This window comes from Perissodus microlepis, chromosome 2, assembly GCF_051167445.1.
Source record: "Perissodus microlepis isolate ML-2025 ecotype Zambia chromosome 2, ASM5116744v1, whole genome shotgun sequence".
Classification (NCBI taxonomy): Eukaryota; Metazoa; Chordata; class Actinopteri; order Cichliformes; family Cichlidae; genus Perissodus; species Perissodus microlepis.
In genome coordinates, this window is record NC_140462.1 from 8,653,967 (window position 1) to 8,680,525 (window position 26,559).

Genomic DNA, 26,559 nt, shown 5'->3' on the forward strand with positions numbered 1-26,559 from the left:
TGAGATTTTGGTCATATCGCACAGCCCTACAATTAAGTATTCCGGTCCATACTTAGGTTGACTTACACGTGTAATGACTAAAACCAAAGTAACAGTAAGACAAGTAGTTTAAAAGGTTTAGGAATGAAACAATAGTTTAGGTTCATGTCAGCATAGTCACTAAACGTAAAGTCAGCTAAACAGAATTACTTACTGCGACATATACAAAGACAGATGTTTGTAACAGTAAAATGTTGAACAATAACTTGTGATGTATGAAGTGTTATTTCCTGTTTCCTGGTTTTGTGCAACAATAAAAAATGCCACAGAAGTTATGGGGTATTCACCATGGAAACGGCTATCAGCGGTCTACAGCCACAACATTCGAGTGACAATGGCCAAAATAACTACTGGTGACGCAAAGTGGTTGGGTCCTGTGTTAAACTTTTTTTTGTTTTTTGAAATGAGTTGAAATGAGTACTAATGAGACCGGAAATTGACATTTGAAAAGGTATTAAAAACATTAAAGAGTTATCAGGCGCCCAGACCCTAACCATCACCTATAAAGTCATGCTTTACAAGGAAATAACTTACCGTGTGGACAGGAAGGCAATCTGTGTACGAATGGGTCAGACACTATAGTCAGAATCCTTGAGCAAGCTGGCACAGATCTGGCATGTGTTGTATGTGCACATATATCTATATCTAGCTCTAAACAAACACTGAGTGAGAATCCCATGAGCTGTGCAGTTATTCAAGCACAGACTCATCTAAATGTATGCAAATTATCTTAAAGAGTAGTTTACAGTTTTCATACTGAACCACGGTGTGTGTGTATGAAATGTTTGGGGGACCCATTCTAGCCAAAAAGTTGCTGCTGAGATTTATTGCCTTTGACCAAAATGTCACACAAAAAGTCTGAAACTGCCTCTCTTTGAGCCACTACTGTTCTTGTGGTTACAAAATATTTATTGGTCACAAGGAAAAAGGAAGTTGGGAAGTAGTCATCAGTTAATGAGTTACCAGTAAAAGATCAGGAGATTTATTTCCATTGACCTTTGAATGCTTAAAATGCTAAAATACTATGTTTGCAGTTTGGTATGTACGTAAAATGTTTCTCAGGAATTGATTTTTTTTACCACGACTGGCCTCGAATCGCTTGGACACGATGGGAAACAGCGTGTAGCAAACTAGGTTGTCAAATTAATTTCCTTAGTGTTAATAAAAGACAGCTTAGCCTGACTAAGAGGAACATAATTAACAAAAATCCTTTAATTTACTTGATTGTCCCTTGGATGAACTTGTGATTTACTAATTAACCTGTTGCAGCCAATTTCCCTCAGTCCCAGTAATGAGCAGACCGGTGAATGCAATCAGCCTGACTCTGTCATTATGCGTTATGAATAAATGTATGCATTACCATTATTATCAATTACATGTCCTACAATACATAATCATGCATAAATTATGCATATCTATTCAGCTCCTCACCTATTAGCTCTTTTCTGAATTGCTTATTCAGAAACAGCTCAGCTAACGGGCACGCAGTCCCCAGCACAGACCCACATGCACAGACTCACACAATCGACACTAACTGGAGTTTCCCAAATTCTCCAAATGATCTAAACCAAAAAGGCCAACTGAGAAAACATTTGAATAATGTGTGGTCACATGTGTGGGGGGTTACAATACTTTCAACAGCTAAAGTACGGTGGGACAGACCCTCCTCAGCAAAGAGCTGGAACAGCTTGTCACTTCCTATTCATTGCATCATGTGGCTCATGGTCTCGGCTACTTCCTCTTTTCACTACGTATCAATACTAGACGACAGTATTTACTTTCCACCACACGGGCCGGGGAGGCTGTATGAAGAACAACTAGTTTGAGGACTTCATGACGATTTACATATTCGATTTATAATGGATGGAGATCTGCTGTCTTTGTCATCTTCCTCCTCGTTATCATCTTCAGCAGCAGAAGGAGAACCAACAGGAGGACAGAAAGATGCTTCACCTAAGAGTGACAGCAGCCTTCCTCAGAGCCAACAGGAACCCAAATCAGCTGAAGAAGAGTTATGGTGAGTGTGTAAGTGTGTGTGAGTGCGTGTGTGTGTATTTCTACGTATGAAATAGAAACAAAAACAGGAAAATATGCGGTAAATTGTGTCAATCACAGCCTCAAATCCACTCATGGTAAGATTTATGTTGGCAGGATTGGATAGATGGCTACCTATAGTGTACAAGGGGTGCTGAGTTTCTGTCCACCTAAAAAAGTACATAGTTTCAGAGCCCGAGGTATACAATAAATATTTAGGTGTCATTTTAACAGTCGTCGCGTCAGTGCCTGTAAGCCCTTCCATTTTAGAAATGCTTTAAAAAGACTCAAAGTCCCATTGTAGATAAAGTCCTTTTAAGTGACATGTTTTTAAAGATATTTGTGTAGTTTTATGAGGAAGTTCCCCTCAGCGAGAGGAGGAATAAAGAGTAACTGCGGAGTTTCCCATGAGATCACCAAAAAAACGTAGGCTTCAGTTCACTGTTTCACAAGACTTGTTTTAAATAGAAATACCACCAAAATGTCATTTCTTGCTTAATGTCAAGAAATCAAACTTTAAAAAAGTATGTCTTTTATGTTTCTTACACTTATTTTATGGTACATATAAAACATATGTGTGTGACTAATATTCTTTCTTCTCAATGGGGGGTGGGTACACTTTACCACAGTATTTACCCATATGATGAGTCTTAAAACAGCCTCGTCCGCCTCCTCCTGTGGGGCTTTAACTGTGGCCACCCCACGCACAAGTAGAGTGATATTTGTCAGGGTTACCAGCAAGAAGGAAAGATTTTTTTCTGTCTACCTCTTTATTATATGCCATGACAGTAAATTACCATATTGCCGCAGAAGGCAGTAGCATTTTGGTGTCCTTCCGAGATGGCATATGATTGAAAACTTAGTGAAACTGGGTCATGGAGTGTGTATCGGCTGTCAAAGCTGGAAGAGAAAAAGCTCTGTATCAGGGAGACATGGAGTATAGTTGCCCCAGTGGGATGGCTGAATACACAGTGTTAGCTTGCCAAGACAGGGTTTTTGGCATGGGTGCATTTGTATTTAATGCCACAGTGGCCACTAAAGTTAGGCTCTGTTTCATTTCATTGTGTTTCTTTACAGCTTCTGCCCTCATACTGCACCTCCCAAACTGCAGAGCAGAGGGTTCATTGTAGCTGATTTCCCTGTTAGTGACCATAAACAGTCTGTGCTAAAGCCCTTTGCGCTCTCGTTGAGCCCAGAAATATGACAGATGGCACAGTGTAAAATTAGACAAGCAGTTTTAACCATGGATACACTTGCTTTTTGTATAATAACCGTTTCAAATCTCAGAACAGGCTTTGAGCATTTTAAATGTACCAAAGGAACTTTTGCAGAATTTCTTCAAGGTTTTTTGAAAATATCACCTTTTCAGAGAACAAGGAAAAAGTCACTGTTCTGAGTGTTGTTAACAACATTTATTTTGTTATCCAGGGCTTTCAGCAGTTCTTAGAAAAGCATAGTTTTTAAATGAACTTTGGTTACTAAGAGAGGTTATACAGGGCACTGGTGTATTTGGAGGAACTTTTGAGGTTTGTTTTGTCGTTGCTAAGCTAAACTAAAATGTTGCTGGTGCCCAAAATTAGTAACACTGGACATAGAATGAAAAAAAAAAAAAAAAAAACTTCCCTTAATACTGTTCCTATAATCACGAGAGGACACAGAATGTATAGTCCCATTAGAGAAACTGATTTACCTGACAGCAAAGTTATCTATTTAAATAAAGGTTAGCGCAGAGCACCAAGTAAGTCCAAGTAGGGTTTGAATCTGGTAGCTGGGGCCTTTTTACATGTACTTTGACTTCCTGGTAGCCAGGTTTGGGGGGATTCCCACTGTCCTATCTCTATCAGCCCTGACTACGCCCTCTCAACCTCTGACAGCTGAGATAGGCTTCAGCTAGAGGTGGGCAGATCGAACCAGATAATAATTCTTTGGAAATTAAAAGAAATATACCACAAACATAACATATGTTATTTATAGCCTATAGCAGATTTACACATTTAAACAAGAGAAGCCAACCCAAAGTGCTTTAGAGAAAGGTACATTTGCATTCCAGATCACCAAAATCTCCAAAAATCCCAGTTTCTGTCACCCAAATGCAGAACTAGGAAGACAAAAGTAAAGTAAAAATCACAGTTTTACTCAACACTTAAAAAACAACAGAGAACAACAACTAACTAAACTACTGTAGGGATGTACGCATGGATGTAAACTCATACATCATGAGGGAGAACACGACAAAGAACAAAGGGAGACAATAGATGCACAGCAGAAGCAAGAATGGACACACCTGGGGTACACAGGCAGGAGGCTACCAAAGTAAAACAGGAAACAGCACACTCGATCAAGACCGAGACACATGGATTTCACATAGTACTGGACCACAGATGAATAAACATGAAAGTAGAGGGAAATCAGACAAACATGGGGACATGACCAGGGAGATAACCCATATGGAAAAGATATATATAAATCTTATAAAGTTTGTATCTGTCTTGTATGAAACTTGTATGAAAAGCATACAAGAGTGAAAACACATATAAGATCCCTTGAAAAATTATATAATGAAACTTGTATGTTTTGGATACTTACTAAAAAAATATATGAAAGTAATGAGAAAGTGGCCACTTTCATGAGTAAATCATGTAAGCCTTATATGATTTATATATGATTTACTCATGAAAGTGGCCACTTTCATGAGTAAATCATATGTGTTTTTACTATTTCTTTTCCATATGGGAAAGGATAACAAAACTCAGAGACTAGACAGACTAAAACAAGAGACACTGATGACAAGGCAGAGACGAAACCAAGGAAGAGACTAGACACGAGAAGAGAACTAACATACACTGCTCTCTCCTGCATACGCCGTCTTCACAGGTATCAGTACTGTATCAGCAACACTGGCCCTGTATTTACTTGGTATCAGATTGATACCATGTGTGCAGCACAGCACTAGCTTCAGCAACCCTGAAATGGATAATGGAAGAAAATGGATGTATGGTTAGATTTATTCATTTTAACAGATCACATCACATTTATATATAAAAAGAGTCTTGGTAGCAATAGTAATAATAGTAATAGCTTCAAAAGTTAACCCATTGTGCCATTTTGCTCATGATTAGACTTCCATGTTCCTATTTGTGGCTATTGCCTTGCTGCTTTCTGAAATTGTGTAACACAGATTTTCACATAGCAGGACACTGAACATAAGTGGATGAAAGCATGTGTTTGCGGAGGAGTTTAGCCTTGAGGGGAATGAGGTATGATCGCAAATTGTTATTCTTTGTAGTACTTAGCTCTGTGAGGTTGCGGCAGTATTTTTGTGTTAAGAAGCCCTGCGGCCTGCGTTCACTGTTTTGTGTGTTCCTCTGTGAGCAGATACCCCACCTCCCCACCCTTCTTCTCCCCCTTTTGACTGCCTCTCCCTTAGCTGTTTCTTTTTAAGTAGAGCTCTTATCAGAGCTGGTAGAAAGGAAGATAGTTTGACTAATTAGACCTTGCAAATATTTTTCGTTCCTGCGCGCAGTTCAATAGAAAAGTGCATTTTCCAGGGATCATCACCCACGTTGTTTCCATGGGCTATCAATGCGCAGATACATCGGATAGTAAACAAACTTTGATATGCCAGGAGAGACACTGAGAAGAACATCGCTCTGTGTGTGTGTGTGTGTGCGCCTGAGTATTTTGAGTACATAATGTGACTATGCATTTGTGTGTGTGTGTGTGTGTGTGTGTGTGTGTGTGTGTGTGTGTGTGTGTGTGTGTGTGTGTGTGCGTGGGTGTGCATAATGGCTCCTATTCGATTCACTGTAAGTGCACTCTACGGGAGTGGGCGTTCAGAAGTACCTTGACTTTTTTTTAAGTGTACATGTGCTGGCTTATTAATGGAAATCCTTTTCTGATGTTCTTCATCGTGATTTTATTTAAGGCAAACTCCATATCCTCGTCTGGTATGTATGCATGTGTAAACAGCATCTGTGTGTCGGTGTGCAGGGTGCAGGAGGAGAGTCCCGTGGCTGACAGGCTGCTGTCCACAGAGGAGCAGGTGACTCTGATCACAGAGAGTCTGACAGTCACCTCGACTGACCAGGAAAAGCTGCTGCTGCTCAACAAGAACACTGAGCTCCGCAGAGTCAACAAGGAGGTACAGCATCGCATTTTATTGCTGATGTTGGCAATTACATTTAGTTCTCTCTGAAAACCAGAGGAGAACTGTGGGTGTTGTGTTAAAATTGCTGCAAAGCTGTGAAGAACCATCATTTGAGTTCAATTTTTCACTATTATACAACCAGGGCTTCCTGATTTTAATTAGTTGCTTCTTAATAAAAAAGGAAACCAGGGGTGTAACTCTAATGCATTTAGAGTAAGAATGAAGTGCCCGGCTTCAGTTTGTGATGCCAGCATTGTTGTGACGACAGACAGAGTGACGGCAGTAAAGATTAAATGAACGAAGCTATTGATTACTGCAGTGGAGGCCTTGGCAGTGATGACTGTTGTGTGATGATGATGGTCATGATGATGTGTCACAGCTGATGAAGCTGAACGAGGACTGGGACCAGGTGTACCGCAGTGCCACGCTGCGTCTGCAGCACAGGCTGGAGGCTTTGGAGCTGGAGAACAGCGCAATCAAACAGCTAAACAACAGACTGCTCCTCAAAGTTGAACATCAGCAGGTAAATGCAACAATACTTTAAGCGCTAACACACCACCGCACGACTTATTCCGGGCATTTGCTTATATACTGAGAAGTGGGTGTCGCAGACGAGGGGATTCCTAAACAGTTCGATAATAGATGTGGTTTGCATGTGTGATATTTATTGCTATATTTGGGATTGCAGAGTGCAAAGGAGTACTATGAGCAAGCATTGATGCAGGAGCTAAAGAAGAACCAAGAGCTGCAAGAATATATCAGGCTGCTGGAGAGCAGGTTGCACCACCCAGGGAGAGACTTCACACCTGCCAAACCGGTATTGCTCCTGTCAGAGGGTCTCACCTGTACCTGATCGCATTGTGCATTTTCTTTTCTTTTTTTTCAGTTGTATGATCACAGTGTTGCTCATCTCTTTGTCTTTTTTTTTCCATCAAAGGGAAGCTTTACTACTGTGATGCGAGGTCCCGCTCTGGGCCCCGGAAGTCATCCTGACCTGTCTTGCGGTTCTGCGCAAAACCCTTCACCCTCCTTTTTCCCAGCTTCTACCAGCCCAGAGGCTGAGTATCAGCGAAAAGGCCAGGCCAGCAGTTCCCCACTGGGAGTGCTGGAAAACTCCAAGCAAGAAGTGCATGATTTAAAAGAGCAGCTGGAGGCACTGAGATGTCAGGTGGGCTGCTCTCTTCTGCACAGCTTCCAGAAATGTGTCTGTTTCTAATGAGAGGAGAGCAGAATTGATGTCGACTCACTGTTGCCAGGGAAAGATTTGCTTAATGCTGAAAGAGACTTCAATGAAGCGGTGAACGGCACCACCAAGTGGTGGCTCTGTGCCGCGCAGACATTCATAATAATAAGCGTCCGCAGATTGCAAGATACGGCTTTAACGATGGCTCGCTGCCATGTTTTTGTCTTGTGTCAGCAGACTGAGATATATGAGGCAGAATATCAGACTGAGCACAACGACCACAAGCACACGCTGCAGGAGAACCGAAGGCTGAGGAAGAAGAGAGAGGAGATGCGCCAACAGGTGGCACTACTGCAAGAACAGGTAGTGTTTTTGTCTATGCACAAGAGTACACACTCACACAGGCGAACACACCCACATTCATACTTAAATCCCTTAAGCAAAGATTATGAAACCTGCCTGCTATCTGATCTTGATCCAAACCTTGCAAAATAAATGTGAAGCAACAGAAAATTCATATTGTAGTAGGCATATATGATTAATCCACAGCTGCTCCAAATAAAAAAATATACGGATTAAACCCCTTTCAGCTTCGACCTGAATGTCTTAAAGATGTGTTTGTCGCTGGAATCTCGTGTGTTTTTCTCATCAGCTTAAGATATATGAGGATGACTTCAGACGGGAGCGGTCGGACAAACAGATGCTGCAGAGGCTGCTGTTACAGAAGACGTCTGAAAACAAAAACCCTGTGCTCATCCACCGCTGTAATAATGAGCAGCAGCTGCTAGGGGGCGACAAGAGACCACAAAATGGAGAGAAAAGGAAACAGCACCACCCACTCTGCCCAAAGCACCCAAACAGGGACAAAGAGTCAGTGTGACACTTAGAGGGAAAGTGAGCCATGTTTACAGAAAATGACTAAATGTGTCAGCAGCTCTCAAAGGATCTTGAGTACTAAGTCTCGTCTGGAAAAGCATCATTAGACAAAGTAAAACTCTTTATGTAAACATTTGCCAGTGTGTACATAACTCTCACTGCTGCAAGTTTGAAATTTCCTTATAGTGTAAAAAGAACAACCTTATGAAATATTCCCTTCACAGTCAAAGAGAAACTGAAACAAAAAGAACAGAAAGAAAAGTAGGAGACCAGAACTGAGAAGATGAGTGAACCAAAAACTGTAGTTTGAGCTAAACAAACACCTCACAGATCCTCAGCTGACAGCTTCACTGTTTGTGCACGAATGTGCTGGTTTGTGAAAGGAAGTAGTTACACACTGCTGTACGTATGACATCATCACTTAGAACAAACATAACCAGACAAGTTTCAGAAGAAGGTTCTTTCTTTTATTTTTAAGGAATATTTTGAAACTATAATGACGTCGTTACTTAACATGACAGTTTTCAGCTGTGCTAACTCGATCACTTACCCACATAACTTAACTTATAACTTAATAATTTAGCAATGCGGGACTGATATTGGTTGAAGATGTGCCTGTGTAGATAGTTTAGTCAAAATCAGGCATGATTTACGAGTGTAATTCATCACACTTGCATCGTTTCATGTTTCCGATAAAGTGTAAATATGCTTTTATTAGGATTAACATATTTAAGTCGCCTTTTGAATCGTTCACTTCATTGCAACACTTTTGTGTAACCCTTTTTTGTAAAAGGTCATTTAATATCTATAATGTTTAATTAAAGATACAGATAATTAATATCACTAACAATTATATTTTCATTAGTTTGTGTAATTAAAGATTGTTTAAATGGCATATGTTGTATATACCATGGTGTTGTAACTATGGATATTTTGTAGTACATTCATGCTTTTACTGATCAATGATCATTCCTGACATCTCACAAACACAGACAAGGTGTTATGTTATGTTATTAACATAAGGTTTAGCGTCATACTAGTCATCATAATAATGCTTATATATGCATTACAAATTATTTATTCTCATATGGATTCATAAATGACAGTTGTGGCTTTATTAAACTATCTGTGTAATGTTCATAGATACTAATTGGCTAATATACAAAGCAGTTATTAGCCAATTAGTAAACATTATAAAATAAAGCACGATTTGATGATCAATTTTAATACATGTATTCACATTGATTCAGAATACCAACACAGCTGTGCCGTTTATGTGGTTCTTCAGTGGACGCATTGCACTGAACCATCAAACCTATTTGCAATTTCAGAAAGTTGTACAAGGAAGGTTGAGTGGGTTTTTTTCCTCAGAGATTAATATCTTTGCAGTCTGAAGGAAGCAGTTAGGGCTGCTGCGCCTTTTTACTGCTAAGTGGTCTTTGTCGTCACTGAAACCAGAGGTCACCAAAGAGTGACTGGAGGGGTTTTCCTAAACTAGATTTTCCACTGCATACTTCTAGGTTTTTGTAACAGACTGTGAAAGGTTGCCTGTCTTTGTATTAAAGGGTTGTTACGTTTATTCGGTCATTGATTCATTAATTTTCACAGGTATATTTAAAAGGACAATTGCTTGTCAGCACCAAAGTGATAGAAGGAAGTCACTGTGGAAGCTGCTCTTTGTCACACTGAAACCGATCTGCATCCTCAAACTGATGGGTTGCTTCTACGCTGCTTATTTATCCCTGTTTTCCAGTTTATGAATAAAATATATTGTTATTAATTTTCCCACAAGACCTTTTGTTGAATCTAGTTTGGTCTTTTTATCAGCTTTTATCATTGAAATAAAATGACATAAGTTATGTTTATGGTTACAAGGTTATGCTTTTATTGCATTGGCACTGTGTTTGGGATTTTTGCCATGGTGAAAAATTAAGCCGTTCGCAACCAGGCGCTTTCCAGATGGTGTTTTACGGTGGATCAAAAGAGGTACTGACATCAGTGACATCAATCTGGACAAGAGCCCAAACACCAGTGGCTGAAATGCAGCCCCAAACCATGACGGAGCCTTCACCGTGTGTTACAGATTGCTGTAGAAACTCACTGTTTTACGTCTATCTTGACCTGCTGCCCACAGATGTGCTCAGAAGTTTACATATGGGCATAGCTGTCAGTCCACTTCTTATATAATTCGGGATACCTTACCCTTTTCTCCCTCTTTCCCTTCATTATGAATAGCTTCTTGACAGCCACCCTTCACAGAGACCATTTCTGATGAGGCTTCAGTGAAGAGTAGATGGTTTAACTGAAGCACCAGATGTATTCTTGAAATCTTGTCTCAAGTCTTTCATGGATTTTTACCTATTGTTTAAGGACAGAAGACGCTTGGTTCAAAACTTTTACACAGCAGCACGTATATAATAGGAAAGAACAGAGAAAAATAAAACGTCTTCACACCATCATTATGCACAATATGAAGTATGTCTTTGTCTCATCGATTCGTCATTCTGTAAATTCCTGACAAGGAAGAGAACATGTTGAATAAAAGGTTGTAATGAGCGGTGGAATTTAGTCAATGAGTTCATGTTGCTTTGAAATATTATTGTTTCACAGCATGACACACCTTTAAGATACAATTTCTTTTTCCTGGTTGGTAAAATCATTCACTGCTCTGGTATTCATTGACTTCAAAAGGATGGAATGTGACAATCATTGTGTGGCACAATTTCAAAGCAAAGAAGTTTTACAACGACACAGAGAGGAGTTCCTTGAAAGGTGGGTTGTACACTATATAAACCTGTGCAGCAGAAGCATTGGAGAGCATCCAGGATCCAAACTCGGAGAGACACTGACTGAAGACTGAACAGTGCACAGGTATGATGCTATTAACACATTTACTCCAGCAGTTATGGTTAATAATAACAGCTGTATTCCCTGTGGTACATTCTCCACATTTCACCAAGTTATACATTTCTTATTTTACTTGTTTTTTTTACTGTGGTTTTGCCACTCCAGAAAAATAAGTCAGTTTTGTATCTCTGAAGGTGTTTTCTTAATCTGCTTTAGTCCACAGAACAAACATTGTTTATATGGTTTATTTTCACCAAGTGGGCAGGACTTTTTTATTTTTATGTCGCTGAAAACACGAAGGAAAACAGGAACTGTTTTGCCTTACCAACTTTTCTATATCTTCTCTACCCCTTAAATACCACCTCAACAAACAGCTTCTACATTATAAATTCTGAAAAAGCCTTAGCCATCGTCTGTGAGACAAGTCCTGCAGAGATGACTGCATCCACAGAGACACTGCGAGAGAGCTACAACCAGCAGGGCTTCCTCTCTGCACTGCCTGTGCTGAATGAGACAGAGCTGAGGGAAGCAAGAGATGCCTTTTCTAAGTTGGAGATGGAATTTGGTAAGTAGCACACAGCGATGAAGAGAGATGGGTAACAAGACAATGCTAGTGCAGAAAAGACAGGAAAAAGTAGCAACAGATCATTAATGAGTTGAATTTATCTTCTAAAAGTATGAATATGCATAAAAGTAATTAAAACTAGTAGACTAAATGTTGCCCTGTTTTTTCTAAGGAAAGCTGTGTTATGTTTATACATATATCCAGGTACAGAGTACACGCAGTACAGCCTTCACAATGCTCACCTCCAGTATCCATGGGTGATGAACCTGACCAAACACCCTCACATCCTGCAAGTGATCACAGCCGTCTTGGGCCCAGATGTGATCCTGCTGGATTCCCGTTTCATCTGCAAATACCCAGCATCGGTCAAACCAGCCAAGGAGGAAAAGATTGCCCAAAGCAATGGGCATGCTGAAAAAGATGAACTTCCATACGTGGCCTGGCATCAGGACATGAGGTCAATTTTACTCAACAGACAAAGAAGCAAACACGTGTTTGTTTTGCTTTCCTATGCCTAACTCTAATTGTTTGTTCAGGTACTGGGGTATCACTGGCGGCCCTGTTCTTTCTGTGTGGCTTGCTTTGGATGACTCACTAAAAGAAAACGGTGCCCTGCGGATTATCCCAGGTATTTCATCGGCTTTAGTGTTTTGTTTTTCTTTTATACAACTTGCTATAAAATGTGCTTTCTAAAATCAGCAGTCTTACTCACAGTGTTGAGCTTTGCCTTCTGTAGGCAGCCACTGCTCAGGCATGTTGCCCCATCGCCAAGCCCTCCGCCCTGGGAACATGCTGTCAGTGAACCAGGAGATCCCAGAGGAGCTGGTGCAAGTGGAGGAAGCTGTGTTATGCCCTCTGTTAGCTGGACAGATGTCTGTGAGTTCGGTTTTATTCTTAACTTAAAAGGTTGTAAATGAGGATAAAGACATTGTATGTTGAATGAATGACCTTTTGTTTCTTTAACATATAGATTCATGATGGACTCCTTGTGCATGCAAGTGATGCCAACACATCACAAAAGAGACGCTGTGGGTTTGTGATCCGTTACGTTCCCACCTGTGCTTACCCCACAGAGGTAAGGCCGACGTTTTTCCCTGTTTTGAAAGAATCAGAGTTTCATCTTGTATTTTTCTGTTTTACTGTTTTACTTACTTATTTTACTTCTGTTTCTTAGGATCCTGATCGTCCAAGGAAGTTTCATGCAACAAAGTTGGTCAGCGGGACAGACGCATTCAATCATTTCTCCAACAAAAGCACATGAATATAAGTATTCATGTGACTACAGTCCAATTTGCAAGACCAGGAGTTAATATATGTTACAGAAATATGTGTTGTTAAAGCAAATGTTTAAGTTTTTATAATCAAATCAAATTTCAGATTATTGATAAATTTATCACATTTCCGTAATTTTTTGACATAATTTGCTGTGTTTAAATTCCTTTAAGACTATATCATGAATTAATTAAATAATTGAATGTGTAGAAACTGTTTTGTGCCATAAACTGGTTTGTAAAATTTTAAATAAATGACAAATTGCATACAAACAAAAGAGACTCACAGCGATTCTGCTTTCCAACTAAAATCTTTATATCATATTAATGACGAAAAATCTACAATATGCCAAAAGCCAATTCAGGATGTTTGCTTGGTGTAACAGATTTGTTATAAATTTAGACCGAGTTCAACAGTAAAAACTTCTTTTTTTTTACACAAAGCGCTGTTACATTCTTATTTAATGCACAAAGCAGAGTGAAGTCTACTTTGTGAAATTAAACTTATTAACTCTTAAATTTTTGCATTTTCCTGTTCAATTCTCATCATAAACAGAGATGCTCATACAGCTGTTATTATAAACAGTACTGTGCAAAATGCTTGAGCCAACCCTCGGTTCTGTATATTTTCCTAGCAAAATGGCTAATAGGTAATACAAATGGAATTAGATTTTATATTCTAACAAGCTTGAAACTAAATATTTGGTGTGATCACCTTTATTCTTCAAAACAGCCTGAACTCTTTTAGGCAGATTTCTTGTAATTTCTTTAAGTAGTTTTCAGGAATTGCTCTCTAGATTTCTTGAAGGACACTCAAAGCTCTTCTTTGAATGTCGGCTGCCTTTTTGTTCCATTCTCTGTCATTATAATCCCACACTGCTTGTTGAGGTCTGGACTCTGGGGAGGCCAATCCATGGCTGATGATAGTGTTGCATAGGGCTTTTCCGGGTACCCTTTTACAGCTGTGTATTTGGGATAATTTTCATACTGAAAAATGAATCAGTGATTTGCAAGATCTCCAGCACTACTGGCTGAAATGCAACCCAAACCATGACAGAGCCTCCACCGTGTTTTACAGATGGCTGTAGACACTCACTGTTGTACCTCTTTCATAACCTCCTCTGTACACATTAATGACAGCTTTATCCAAAACTTCAAATTCGGACTCATCACTGCACCTGTAGTGGTTGATGCTCAGTCCAGTTCTTGTGTAATCTGCAGAGGTGCAGTGTTGTTTGTGAGCAGGTACTGTATGTTTGAGTTTTAATTTGTTTCAAACACTATTTCACTACAGTAGTTCACATTATTAACTACAGCTGTGCATAAAGTGGTCTATCTGACCATCTTCGTACATTACACCTCACTCCTCCCTGCATGAATCTTGCTTTTTTATTCTTTCCTGTGGGGTGGAACTCAGCTCTCTCTAAGTCTGATACTGTCTCTCTCTTCTTGGTGAATTCTGTTTTGTAGCGCTTTTCACAGAGTTAATGTCAGAGTTAGAGAAATATCTGACAACGCAGGTCCAGCGCAGGATTCATCCAGAATAGTTTTGTTACAAACCATACCACCGTGAAATCTGTGTAACAGTGTAACAGTTGACCTGACCAGTATACCGTCAGCTCCTGACCCTTCCTCGTATCGAAGTTAGACTGTAATTGTGTTGACTGCGTAACCCCCCCCATTCCCTGTTGAAGCTGTTTTACGAAGCTTCGGGCAGAGCTGGAAGAGTTGGCACCACCCGCGCAATTATACCGATGGTTACACTACACCCTCTTGCAGTAAAGGGAGGGTATGTTGTGACACAATACAACACAATGACACAATAAACCAGCAGATCGAGTTATTTCTCTGACTCATCTACACAACGTGATCACTACATATTTCAATTTTTTCCCTAATGTGGTCCAAATTTATATATATATATATATATAGTGTTAAAATGTATTTATTTGGAAGGAGACGAGGACATGTTTCCAAAAAAAGTGGGTAACGTGATGGGTGGATGGCTCGAAGCTGTGAGCGCAGTGCTAAAACCTTGACTCTGTCCTGTAACTCTTCACAGAGTGTTTAGAGCTGAGTCCCTTTCTCAGTGTTGATACTGTTTTACTACTGCCGAGCACAACTGAACAAAACTAAACATTTGCAGTTTTTCGAGTTGCATGTCCGCTCGGAAATCGGTGCATAATTACAACGTGTTTGTGCGTCTTTTCTCGATTTTCGTGGTTTCATTTCTATCAGAGCCACACACTAACACCATACTAACATTTCTAAAGCACATAAATGAATGTGACTTTGTTAGTGTGTCCGAGTTTAATAAGTACCTGCAACCTCGCCGAAAAAACGAGCAATGCGCGCATTTACGCAGGTGGCACAGTAATCTTTATTAACACAAGGATGGGTTGAGATCTGACAGCAAATAATAATTTGCTGCTCTTACAAAATGCAAGTCACTGGTAAACACAGATTTCAAGTATACAAGGTGAAATAATTTGTAATGAAGGATAAATTTGGATAAATTCTGCGCTAGCCCGCAGTCTCACAGTCCCGAGCAGTTTCTAACAGACGACACGTTGACTCTTCTCCATCCTCATCTCGTTCATCTGTCTGATAGAATCACGGGCTTACGCTGTATTATTTTAGTTACGACATCAATCCCATCCTTTCCCTCCCTCGCTCAGTGCTCGTTTCTGAGCCGCTAATTTGTGCCGTTCTTGGTAGGTAACTCGAACTGAACCTACTGCATCCTCGTTTATACATTGGGGCACTGTTAGAGCACCCAAAGAACTTTTCATTCCCATGAGCCCATTTTTGCCAACGCATCATCTCGCTAATTTGCCACACAGCTTTCAGTGACAGACAAGACCCTGTGTCTCTCTGGTAAACTCAGACAGCAGCTCATGCTCGGCGCAGACCGTTAGCTACTAAATGAGATCACCCTGAGAGATCACGATGACAGTGTAGACCGCTAACTTTGCCTTTATCAACATTCTTGCATGAAATATCCTCTTCTTAAAATGACAAGAACTGATGCTAATATTGTAAATATTGTAAGGAAGTGTTTAATTGTTTTCCTAAATGTTCCACACAAGTCGTTCTGAGATATTTTTGGAGATCTGTCAGAATATTTGACACTGCAGTGACAACAACACACAGTTACCAGTTACAGGTAAAACCTCATTGCAGGTGAAGAGAGTGTGTTGAGAAGATCAGAGGAGGGCTTTGAGCAGCTCACGAATGAAGTAAATGATAGAGAGAGGAGGACAAGTGGAAGACAGTGAATCAGGAAGTGCAGAGGACTGATAATGAGGAATTAAAGCAGCTATGAAGAGGATAAAGAGTGGAAAGGTGGCTGGTCCAGATGATACCTGTGGAGGTAATGGCGTTTTAACCAGACTGTTTTATGCAATCTTAGAGAATGAGAAGTCTTTATAGATCTAGAGAAAGCATACAATAGGATATCAAGAGAGGAACTGTGGTTCTGCATGAGGAAGTCAGGGCACTTTAAATAACCATGTTGACACATGAAGTTTCCCTGGCAACCTGTCCAGGGTGCAAACTGTCTTTTCTCACATATCTGCTCACATGAGCTCCAGCTCCTGGAGATGCAAAGTATAATGAGAGATTAGGAAAATGGATTGAATGAACAATAAATGATAAAGGTCCAGTTAGTTTGCCAGACCCAGAAGCAAATAGACAAGTGTGTAAAGCAGTCTAACTCACTCTAGGAAAGATGGCAGGTGGCAGTCTACACACCCGCCAGCATTTAACCCATTACACCCCATTTCAGTTCCCCAGTGTTTCCCAGCGACAACAGTTGAACCGGATATTTGACAGGCAGTGAGACAATACTGTTAAAATGTTACTGGTGACAGAGGGCTCCTTTCCATTAACTAAATCATCATTAAGGATTTTAGTAGGTACACATATTTGTTACTCCATTTGTAGTCGTATGAAAAGGGTTGCATGGGGAACCTCGAGCAAACAAGCCAATTGAAACAACACAGAAAAAGTGCGTGAATAATTCCAACAAAATAAAAAAAGGTTTAGCTGGCCACAAAAATAGTTACTAATCTGTTATTTTGCTTAAGGGTACGGACAGACTTTTGCCTACAAATGCAAATCTCCAGTGTGTTCATCCAGTAAACCCCTTGGTGTAATAAACCAGACAGTTTCTAACATGATAGGTTTGAACATTATAGATTTTTGTATTATGGGTATGTCAGGACATTATTGAATGACGTATAAATAAGGAAAAACAACTGAATTGTGTTGTCTTTGTTAGATAATCTTTTATTGAAATTTTATTGCATTCAAAGTTTCACATCAGGTCAAAACTTGATAAGCTTGATAGAAAAAAGGAAAGAAAAAAGCCCCTCATAAATCAATAATGTGATTAAACTCTTGTTAAGCCAGTTTGAGTGTCTCTTTGACCATGACACCTATTCCATCATAGACTTTGTGAATGGGAGCGTTGCACATGAAGGCAGAGGTGGTCACCAGCTTATTTTTGGCATCAACATGAACTTCTTCCACATCTTTGTTCACGTGTTTGCAGCCCAAATCCTTCAGGACGCCTGCTGTCTGAGCATATGGCCACCTGATGACAGGAAGAAAAGGGACTGTCAGAGCGGCTGACTGATATAGTTTTGTACCCACATTAACATCTGATAATAAAATACTTCACCCACTTGTCACACTCTTTGTCCTGCCCCACGGTGAGCTCACAGCCCGGCAGGATTTTTGCAGCCAGGATGGGCGCGATGCAGCACATGCCCAGCGGCTTTCCAGCTTTGTGGAAGGCCTTGATGACCTTCTCTACATTTGGCTGGATGGCACAGTCCTTATTCTTCACTGCCCAGTCACTCAGGTTCTTAGCCACACCGAAGCCCCCTAAATGGGTACAAGAGAATGTCACAAAAGTGCAACTAGCACAACAGAAAGAAACAGCTTGTGTGTTTTATTCTGTGGTGTCTCACCTGGGATGATGGCAGCATCAAATGCTGAGACATCTAGCTCTGCCAGATCAGTCACCTCACCCCTGGCGATACGGGCGCTCTCCTGCAGGATGTTTCTCTTCTCTTCTGTGGGTTTCCCCTCACAGTGGTTTACAACATGCATCTGATCTGCATTTGGAGCAAACATCTGCACCTGCATACACATGAAATAAGAGGTTAGCCTCTGCAAGATTGAGGGATGTTGTAGGAGTTCAAATACTTCCAAATGTGACAGGGTTCAGATAAGCACACAGATGAATGTGTAACAAGCCTTTTTTTCGCCCTTACTTTTGCTCCTGCACGACTCAGGTGGACAAGGACGGCAGAGGCCTCGTGGACCTCTGTGCCGTCATACACTCCACAGCCTGACAGAATGACTGCAACACGCTTGGCCATGATTCCTATAAAAACACACACAAAACAATCTTCCTTTAACTGAACACCAGCCAGCATGGACTATTTCTTTCCCAGTCTGATATGATAACCAAGTAGTTGGCTAATTACTGCTTCTGTGCCACCTGTTCTGCCTTAACATAAAATATTTACATGAGCAGGTGAGACATAAGTCCCAGGTGTGCTGCTGCTGCCAGGTAACACTTTTGACACCAGTAAACTGGAGTTACAGAATCAGGTGTTTAATCTGATGAATAATGAAGCTGTATCAAAGGCTAATTTCGTCTGTACACAGTTTTTCTTTTTTGCATGTCATGAATGAATGAATGAATGCCTTTATTGTCTGCAAAGAAAACTGAAAGCAAATGGCTGACAAAACAAAATCTATCAGTTGGAATTATCCTTCATTCATCAATGTTTGTCTCTAAAACGCAACTTAGGCAGTACAAGCAAAGACAATGCGGATGGATTTTCTCACCTTGAACGGCTCTCGGTCGGCTAGTTCTTCAGCTGTGCGGAGTAGAGTTTTCCAATAGAGGTGTGACGACTGAACACAGAAGCAGACTCTTTATAATCCCTCCCGCTGTCTCCTCCCCCAATAACTCTGTAACCCGACAGACTGACATCATCCGCGTTACCGATAACGAGGAAAACGCCGAGTCATTCCGCGTTGCTATAAAATTGTAATAAAATGTTGAGCTATGAAAAGAAAACATTAAGATAAGCCACAAAGCTACCGCATTGACATTAAAGCTAACTTTTGAAAAAAGTGGCATATTAAATCCACCGGGAATGGAAGAAGTGTGTGAGTTGTGATAGGAATATCTGTCTTATCCTGATTTGGATTTTTTTGCAGCGGGGGGATGCTTAATAATTATTAATTTATTAATAATACTCATTTCGATGATTCAGGTTAACTTTTATGTATTTATCTGTGTATTTTGCATGTGCAAACTTCCAAATAATGACATGTTTATATTTTTATGCAATGTAACCTAAGTGATTCATTTTAGACACACAACAGATGTCTGTTGGATATTCCATGGGCGCTGCCCGTGTTATTTCCCGGTGAGACACGGTTCGCCCTCTCAAGTGTCTGCTGATGTTACGCCCACAGGTATAAAACAGCCTCACGTCGACAGAGGGAGACACTACAGCCATGGCTCAAAGCGGCTCTCTGCACATATCCGTCGGCATCCTGAGCATCGCCGGTGGTAAGCTTGTGGTTTGCTTTCCGAAGTGTTACCAGCTTTGTGTTTGTTTTGTTTTTGTTTTTTTCATGTAGACTATCATGGCGAAATGTGCGCTCATATTAATCATAACTCATATTGTCACATTAACATGTGGTGAAAATAATAAAGTATATTTTAATAAAGTGATTTATTTAAACTGCTGTAAGTGACCTCCAACAGCCGCCTGTCGTGAACGATATCAAGACATTTTAAGCCAGAAAGAACGGCTGAAAAAGGAGTAGTGTTAATATAGTGCAGAAGACAGAGTAGGTAGGTACAATAATCCAGTCACAAGGATACTTGCAAAGATGTTATGTCTTTATATTCTATAACCTCTTTGAGAATCTTGTTGAATACAGCCTATTTACCAAAATAAGTAAAAATATTAGATGAAATAACAACTACACACACTTAGAAAAGCTGAAAATCACTTTTAGCATTATTTTTTAAACTATCCAGTCTGCTGTAAATAAATAAGAGTTCATAATAATAAAAAACTAATTAATTATTAATTATGATTTAATAATTAAAGAATAATATAAATAATAATGAAACAATATTTAATGATGATCCTTTTAAGGTTGTTAAGTTAACTTAAAAAAACAAACTAAAAATAGATGTGAAAAAAATTTTTAGTTAACCAAAAATGAACAGATTTTTTTTTTTTAAGTAAAAAGGTAAAGATGAGAAATAAAGATAAAGCCAGTGATTTTATCCTACAGGTTCACTCCTGCTTTTGGTGAATGGTTATGGCAGCACTCCTGAAAAAGACTTGGTCCCCCACACTGCACTGGGAATTCTGCTTCTCATCACTGCAGCGCTTCTGGCTTACTCAGGTTTGTTTAGGTTTGAGTTTTATTATTGCATGCTGTCATGTAGCTGTAAGTGTTTCTCCTGACCCTGCCTTGTTTTTTCTTAGGAATCCGTCACAGTCTGTCCCACGGCCGCCTGTTTTCCACCCTGTGTCTCACTGTTTCGGCTCTGTGGTGTGGCTCTGGTCTGGTGTATATCCTGGGAGGGCAGAGGGTCATACAGCCCACACAGCTGAGATTCGCATTTGTCCCAGGCCTTGCGGCATTTATCTTGGCCTTGCTCATCATAGGCATTGCTGCTGTTGTAGCAAAGAAAGCAGTTCTCTTTCTCATAGCTGTTGGTATCTCCTTAGCTTCCGCCCATCAGATCGCAGGTCTGTCAGTGGTAGGTTTTGGCCTGTATGCCACAGCTGCTAACTACTTCCTTGTCTGTCTGGTGTGTCTTTACTTTGGTTCTGGACGTCTGCTGTCTGTGATCACTCACGGTAAAGTGGAACTTCCTGGAACAGGTGCGAAGAAGAAAGCTGAGCTGAAAGCAGAGCAGAACCAGGGGTGTAATGATGCCGTGTCAGTGAGTTTGGCGATGAATTTATTATCTGCGTCTGTATTAGCTTGTCCCCTGCTAGGTGTGGTCCCTGAGCTCTCTGTCGGTCATGTCCCCTGGCTGTGGACAGCTGGCGTGTTCCAGCTCGGCATGTGTATCCTCTTTTACAGAGGTATGGACATGCTTGCTGCCACTTTTTATGGCTTCACTTCCCTGTTTGCGTTTGCAGAGGGTTACAGCGCCCTGCTGTCATTTTATTCCATTCGGCCTTACTCACCTGTTCCCTTTCCTGTTGTCTTCTCAGTTCTTTTCTTCATACTGGCTCTGTTCAGTACTCAGAAGGACCTGCTGGAGGGCTTCTACCAGCTATTCTTTGTCGCCTATTCTATTGCTCTTGCAGCCCAGCCTCAAGGCTTTTTCCAAGCAGGCACTCAAGGTGTCCAGGCAGCTATATTTGTGGCTTCTGCTTGCATGCTTTTGATTACCACCTTTAACATGGCCTCTAGTACCAAGATTCCCACAGGGCAGAGCTGTTTCAAGGCTTTAGTTGGCAGGATGCAGAGCGTTACTCTCAGGGCACATGACAAAGAATTGCACACACCTTACCTGGGCTACTCTAAATATGCAGATGCAGAGGTGTTAGGCCATGCATCCAACGTGCTGGCTACTTTCGCAATCACAGCCACAGTAGGTAGCCAAAATCCTCTCTTTGTGCTGATTCTACCCTGGGTGGTCATGGCTGGCGGAGCACTGGAGCTGCTGTGCGGCGCAGTAGCCTTTGCTCGGGGTAAAACCTTTGAGAGCACAGTCTTTATTCTCTATGGGGTGATGTGGACGGTGTGGGGGCTGACACGATATGGCGGCCTGTATGGGGAGACCAGAGGTCTTAACATTGCTGTTGGGATCATTACCTTCCTTATGTTCAACATTTTAGTGACAGCTGCAGCGCTGTTTATGAACGTCGCATGGTTTGTCTACGCATTTACCTTCCATCTCATACTCATCAGCTTCCTGCTGGATGCCATGGGCTCGCTGCCTTATGGCTATGACATAGGAGTCACAATCATCTTTGGCCTTGTCAGTTTTTATTTTTTCTTGGCACACATTTTCAACAGCACCTTCAAGTCTCCTCAGATCCCCTTAGGAAACCCTATTATCAAGCTGACTGGAGCAGGGGGAGGGGCAGCTGTCTGTCCACATTTACCAGCCCGTAAAGCCACATCTGTCCTACAGATTGCAGGTAAGACATAGGATACATTGATGCTGAGTTCTCAAATAAGCAGATGTTAGTGTGCTGGATGTGGGTTTCATTTTACTATCACCCCCTCTTCTTTCTTCATGCAGAAATCATGAAAAATGGCGGCATATGTGGAATGCCTACTGACACCGTCTATGTGCTGGTGGCCGCTTGCAACAGACCTGATGCTGTAATCAAAGCTTACAAGTGAGTTTCCTATTTCATGTATTTCACTTGTCCCTAAGTGTATTTATAGCTGTCTAATTCCTGTTAAATCTCGCTATTTTGTTTGGCTTCAGGGTGAAGAAGCAGGCAGAGGACCGTCCCATGTCCATGTGGATCTCCTCTGTCAAGCAGCTGGAGCCGGTGCGACACCTGCTGAGCCCTCTGCTTCTGGACTTCATGGAGGCTGCGTGGCCATCTTCCATTAGCATGGTTATACCAAGAGGTGAGTGTAAGACTGTGTGTGGGTGTGACTGTGTGCTGGTGGGATTTTTCTTATTATCATCATTTTTTGTTTCTTGCTTTCTCACACAGGCCCGTGGATGGAAATCTTTGGTTTGGGAGATGCTGCCAAACACATTGGGACTCCACAAAGCATTGCTATCAGAAACCCCGACTGTTCTGTAGCCACACATCTCATTGGTTTGGTAAGGGAAAGCAATATTGATCATTGCATGTCCAAAAATGAACCAAAATCAGTGAATATAAACTTCTAATACTTATTCCTACAGGTGGGGCCCATTGCAGTAACATCAGCCAACCCCACAGGTGAAGCCGATACAACTCACCACAACCAAGTGTATGCCAAACTGGGAAACAAGGTAATCATGATAATTTAGTTAATAAAGACTAAAGGAAGTGCTGATTCCTAAAGTTTTTGTTTTGTTTTGTTTTTACTGAACTGGTCGTGGTTTTGTTTTTTAGGTGGATGGAGTGTTATGTGATGGACCCTCCCCAGAGAACATTGCATCTACTGTGGTTGACTGCACCAAGATTGAAACTGGACAAATCGGTTTCTTTAGAGTCGGTCTCATTCCAAAATCAAAGGTAATATAAAGATCACACAGTCATTCTCTCTGTTGTAGTAATTTGGTGGTTGTTTACTTTGAAACCTGCTATTTCTGTCTGCTTTCAAGGTTCTTCAAATCTTTGAGGAGGTTCAGAGGCGGCACAGACAAGGGCAGACCAATCCTGCCTTTCAGTATGATATGGAGCTACCACTTACAGAAAGAGACATTTCAGAAGTGGGAAGCACCGAAGATTCGGGAAGAGAGTCTGAAAACTCAACACCCTCCCCGCCTTCACTTGAAGAAAATCCAGTCCTCGGGAATGGATCGTAGTTTCTATGCATTTGCTTAAAATATGCTGCCATTTCTAATAAACCTGATGTGTAAAGCTGTTATTAAATGAGGGAAATCACATTGTGGAACTAACTGGGTGATTTGTAATGTACTTAATAAAGTGTTATTTATGATGTTTCCCTTTTGTCTGAAAATTACAAAATTACAATAATGCACCTTTTAACTTTTCATGTTGAAATATAAAACTGCATTTGATTGATTCTAAATGCATATGTCCCTATTCATAAAATACTATTTGAAAAAAGTTGTGTTTTCTTTTATTCTTTGAAAAGTCATAATGTTCAAAATGACATGTAGGTTTTTGCTCATAGTGAAAGTAGCTGATTGTGTCATGAGATTTCATCAATATTCTATTTTTAATGTGCATTATTAAAAATAACAATAAGCATAACAATAAGTAATGAAATTAGTAACAAATATCTAATCTTACTATAATGATGTATATGCCATGTATGCATGTCTGTATGTCCTTAACAGGGCTAATCTGAATACTGTGGATTTTTATATAAATTCCATGCATTTCACAATTCCCCTGCAAATGCGATGTTACGTTTGTTTGCATTTATTACATCTGCAGCGTACATAACTTATAACTACATAACGTATAACAGTCACCAAATGTTTTTTCCAAGGGAGAATTTAGTTGAAGCCATCAGAATTATTATAGTTTTAAACTTCTAATCAGCTTTAATTTTTATTTAGTTTTGGCTTTTTGTTTTCAAGTTGGTTTACTATCAGTTTCCAGAGCAGTTTGCTTGTTTCAGTTTAGTTTTTATTGTTTGAAAATGTATAGTTATACTTTTGTTTTTATTAATTTCAGTGCTAATTTTAGTCTTTAGCAGGGGACAGTTTTAATTAATTATAATAACCTTGAGAGTCACCAAACACAGAATCACATATATGGAACGCCACACAAGCCAGATTTTTTGTTTGTGATGATAAAATAAGCTTGATACATGTAAAGTTCATTTACATTGCAGTTTTGAAGACTAAAAGTCACAAAGTAAATTACAAAATAAAATAAAATACAACAAATAAAATGGCATGAATGGATAAAACTAAACAGAAGCAAGCCTGCACAGGTAGGTCTTCTGTTTAAGCTTATCTTTAAAGGTATAAAGAGAGTCCTCAGATCTTAATTTGGTACAACTTGTAGTTAACCTGTAGTTAACTTGCACTTAATATGTCTAAAATCTACCAAACAAGCTTTGACTCAAGGCACAGCTTACTTGATTTGTATTTTAAATACAAATTGTGACTTTGCGATTGTGCCTAAAGTTATTCTGCAGCTTCTTTGTTTTAGCATCTAAATGTATACAGATAAATATATATAATCAGCAAACATCTGGCAAGTTAGAGTATGTGGACGGATTTCAGACATTCAAAAAACAGAGGATCCAACCATTTGTGAAATTGTTTTCTGTCTGTGAAAGCTGATTTTATCCTGTCAATGAAAACATATCAACGTGTTAACTGTTCCAAGTATACCACTGTTTTTACTCCTTAATTAAAAGCTGGACACAATATTAGAAATATTTAAATATTTAAAAAGGTATTAAGGGTGCATAGTCACCAGGTTATCAGTCAGGAGACAGCAGACTGTATTCTGCATGAGGAATGTTTGTCTTTTCGCAAACTCGATCAAGTCAAGGCATCACAATCTACCTGGTTACATTTAGGCACTAAAAACTACAAAGATTTTGTAGTTTTGGTTCAAATATTTCCCTTCCCAATACTAATGTTTCACATTAACTTAATGATTTATATATTTAATGCCAAGCAGTCTTTCATAAGCATAACAAGGTGACAGTAGCTGAAAAACATCACTGACACAAAAGAATGCCTTGCATGAAAGAAACAAAACAATACTCTTTGTCAACCTGGGAATGGAAAAAATGTCATGATGTATCTAATATAGTCTTACGAGAAGAAGCGTGAAGAAACTAAACCGTTTTTTGTTGTTGTTTAGAGGCAAACACAGCTCACTCCTGTTTCTAAGCAAATTCTAGATAAAATCTCTTTTAAAAATACTTTCAGAATAGTGCAATGCAATTCAAGTGATACTTGTGTATTAATAAGCAACTCTTTATACATACTTTGTCACCATGTAAACAGCCTATTACCTGATACTGGAACCAGGAAATATACAGGTCACTTTTTCTGAGCATCAACAGGCACTCTGGATTTATTTGATGATGGACGGCTTTTTAAACACAGTGAGTGGATGGCCCTAAAGTCTCAAAAAAAAAAAAAAACCCTCAATGCTATGATGCAGCAGTAATATTGTGACACTAAAAGACACTCATCATATAAAACTGCATTAGGAGTGCATAGATTATCAATCACGAGACAGCAGGTTGTGCCCTGCTGGTGAAATTTGTGGAAGTAGAAAGTATTGTGTTTTTGGTTAAATATGTCAGAAACATCCCCACAGCATGGTGCTGCCACCATCACTGTCGGGGTGGTATTGGCCAGGTGATGAGTGGTGCCTGGTTTCATCCAGACATGGCGCTTGCCTTTTGGGCCAAAGAGTTCAGTCTTTGTTTCTCATGGTGCCCTTTGGCAAAGTCTACGTGGGCTGTCATGTGCTTTTTACTGAGGAGTGGCTTCGTCTGGCCACTTTACCATACAGGCCTGAGCGTTCCAGAAATGGTTGTCCTTCTGGAAGGTTCTCCTTTGTCCACAGAGCAGTGCAGGAGCTGTCAGAGTGACCACTGGGTTCTTGGTTACCTCCCTGACTTAGACCCTTCTACCCTGATTGCTCAGATTGGTATTTCTGTACCTTTCTCTAGATCGGTGCCTCAATACAATCCTTACAATCCTGTCTCGGAGGTCTACAGACAATTCCTTGGACGTCATGGCTTGGTTTGTGCTTTGACATACACTGTCAGCTATGAGAACTTACATAGACAGGTGTGTGCCTTTTCAAATCATGTCGTATCCACTGAATTTAGCACAAATGGACTCCAGTCCCCCGTAGAAACATCTGATAGACGATCAGTGGAAACAGGGTGAACCTGA

The 26,559-nt window shown here is 40.3% G+C and overlaps 4 protein-coding genes across 4 annotated transcripts; 3 read left to right on the forward strand and 1 right to left on the reverse strand.

The window, feature by feature from the left end:
- Nucleotides 1-1,684: 1,684 nt before the first annotated feature.
- Nucleotides 1,685-9,506, forward strand: LOC146392215 (uncharacterized). The gene is made up of 7 exons (XM_084943684.1): nt 1,685-2,056; nt 6,064-6,214; nt 6,600-6,743; nt 6,909-7,037; nt 7,158-7,388; nt 7,641-7,766; nt 8,056-9,506. Exons 1-7 carry the CDS (start codon nt 1,899-1,901, stop codon nt 8,281-8,283), a joined length of 1,167 nt encoding a protein of 388 aa, XP_084799810.1. The 5' UTR covers nt 1,685-1,898; the 3' UTR covers nt 8,284-9,506.
- A 683-nt stretch (nt 9,507-10,189) lies between these two features.
- Nucleotides 10,190-13,022, forward strand: LOC146392216 (uncharacterized). The gene is made up of 7 exons (XM_084943697.1): nt 10,190-11,150; nt 11,501-11,691; nt 11,896-12,148; nt 12,228-12,319; nt 12,428-12,567; nt 12,662-12,766; nt 12,866-13,022. The coding sequence occupies exons 2-7, from the start codon at nt 11,562-11,564 to the stop codon at nt 12,950-12,952; spliced, it is 807 nt and encodes a 268-aa protein (XP_084799823.1). The 5' UTR covers nt 10,190-11,150; nt 11,501-11,561; the 3' UTR covers nt 12,953-13,022.
- A 4,210-nt stretch (nt 13,023-17,232) lies between these two features.
- Nucleotides 17,233-18,909, reverse strand: LOC146392217 (glutamine amidotransferase-like class 1 domain-containing protein 3, mitochondrial). Its single transcript, XM_084938696.1, has 5 exons — nt 18,828-18,909; nt 18,245-18,357; nt 17,939-18,110; nt 17,651-17,852; nt 17,233-17,559 (listed from the first exon to the last, which is right to left on the reverse strand). The coding sequence occupies exons 2-5, from the start codon at nt 18,350-18,352 to the stop codon at nt 17,367-17,369; spliced, it is 675 nt and encodes a 224-aa protein (XP_084794822.1). The 5' UTR covers nt 18,353-18,357; nt 18,828-18,909; the 3' UTR covers nt 17,233-17,366.
- Nucleotides 18,910-19,391: 482 nt separating this feature from the next.
- On the forward strand, nt 19,392-24,004 carry LOC146392218 (uncharacterized). The gene is made up of 9 exons (XM_084943710.1): nt 19,392-19,563; nt 20,304-20,417; nt 20,501-22,177; nt 22,282-22,381; nt 22,474-22,622; nt 22,712-22,824; nt 22,909-22,998; nt 23,102-23,224; nt 23,314-24,004. The coding sequence occupies exons 1-9, from the start codon at nt 19,509-19,511 to the stop codon at nt 23,515-23,517; spliced, it is 2,625 nt and encodes an 874-aa protein (XP_084799836.1). The 5' UTR covers nt 19,392-19,508; the 3' UTR covers nt 23,518-24,004.
- Nucleotides 24,005-26,559: the final 2,555 nt, after the last annotated feature.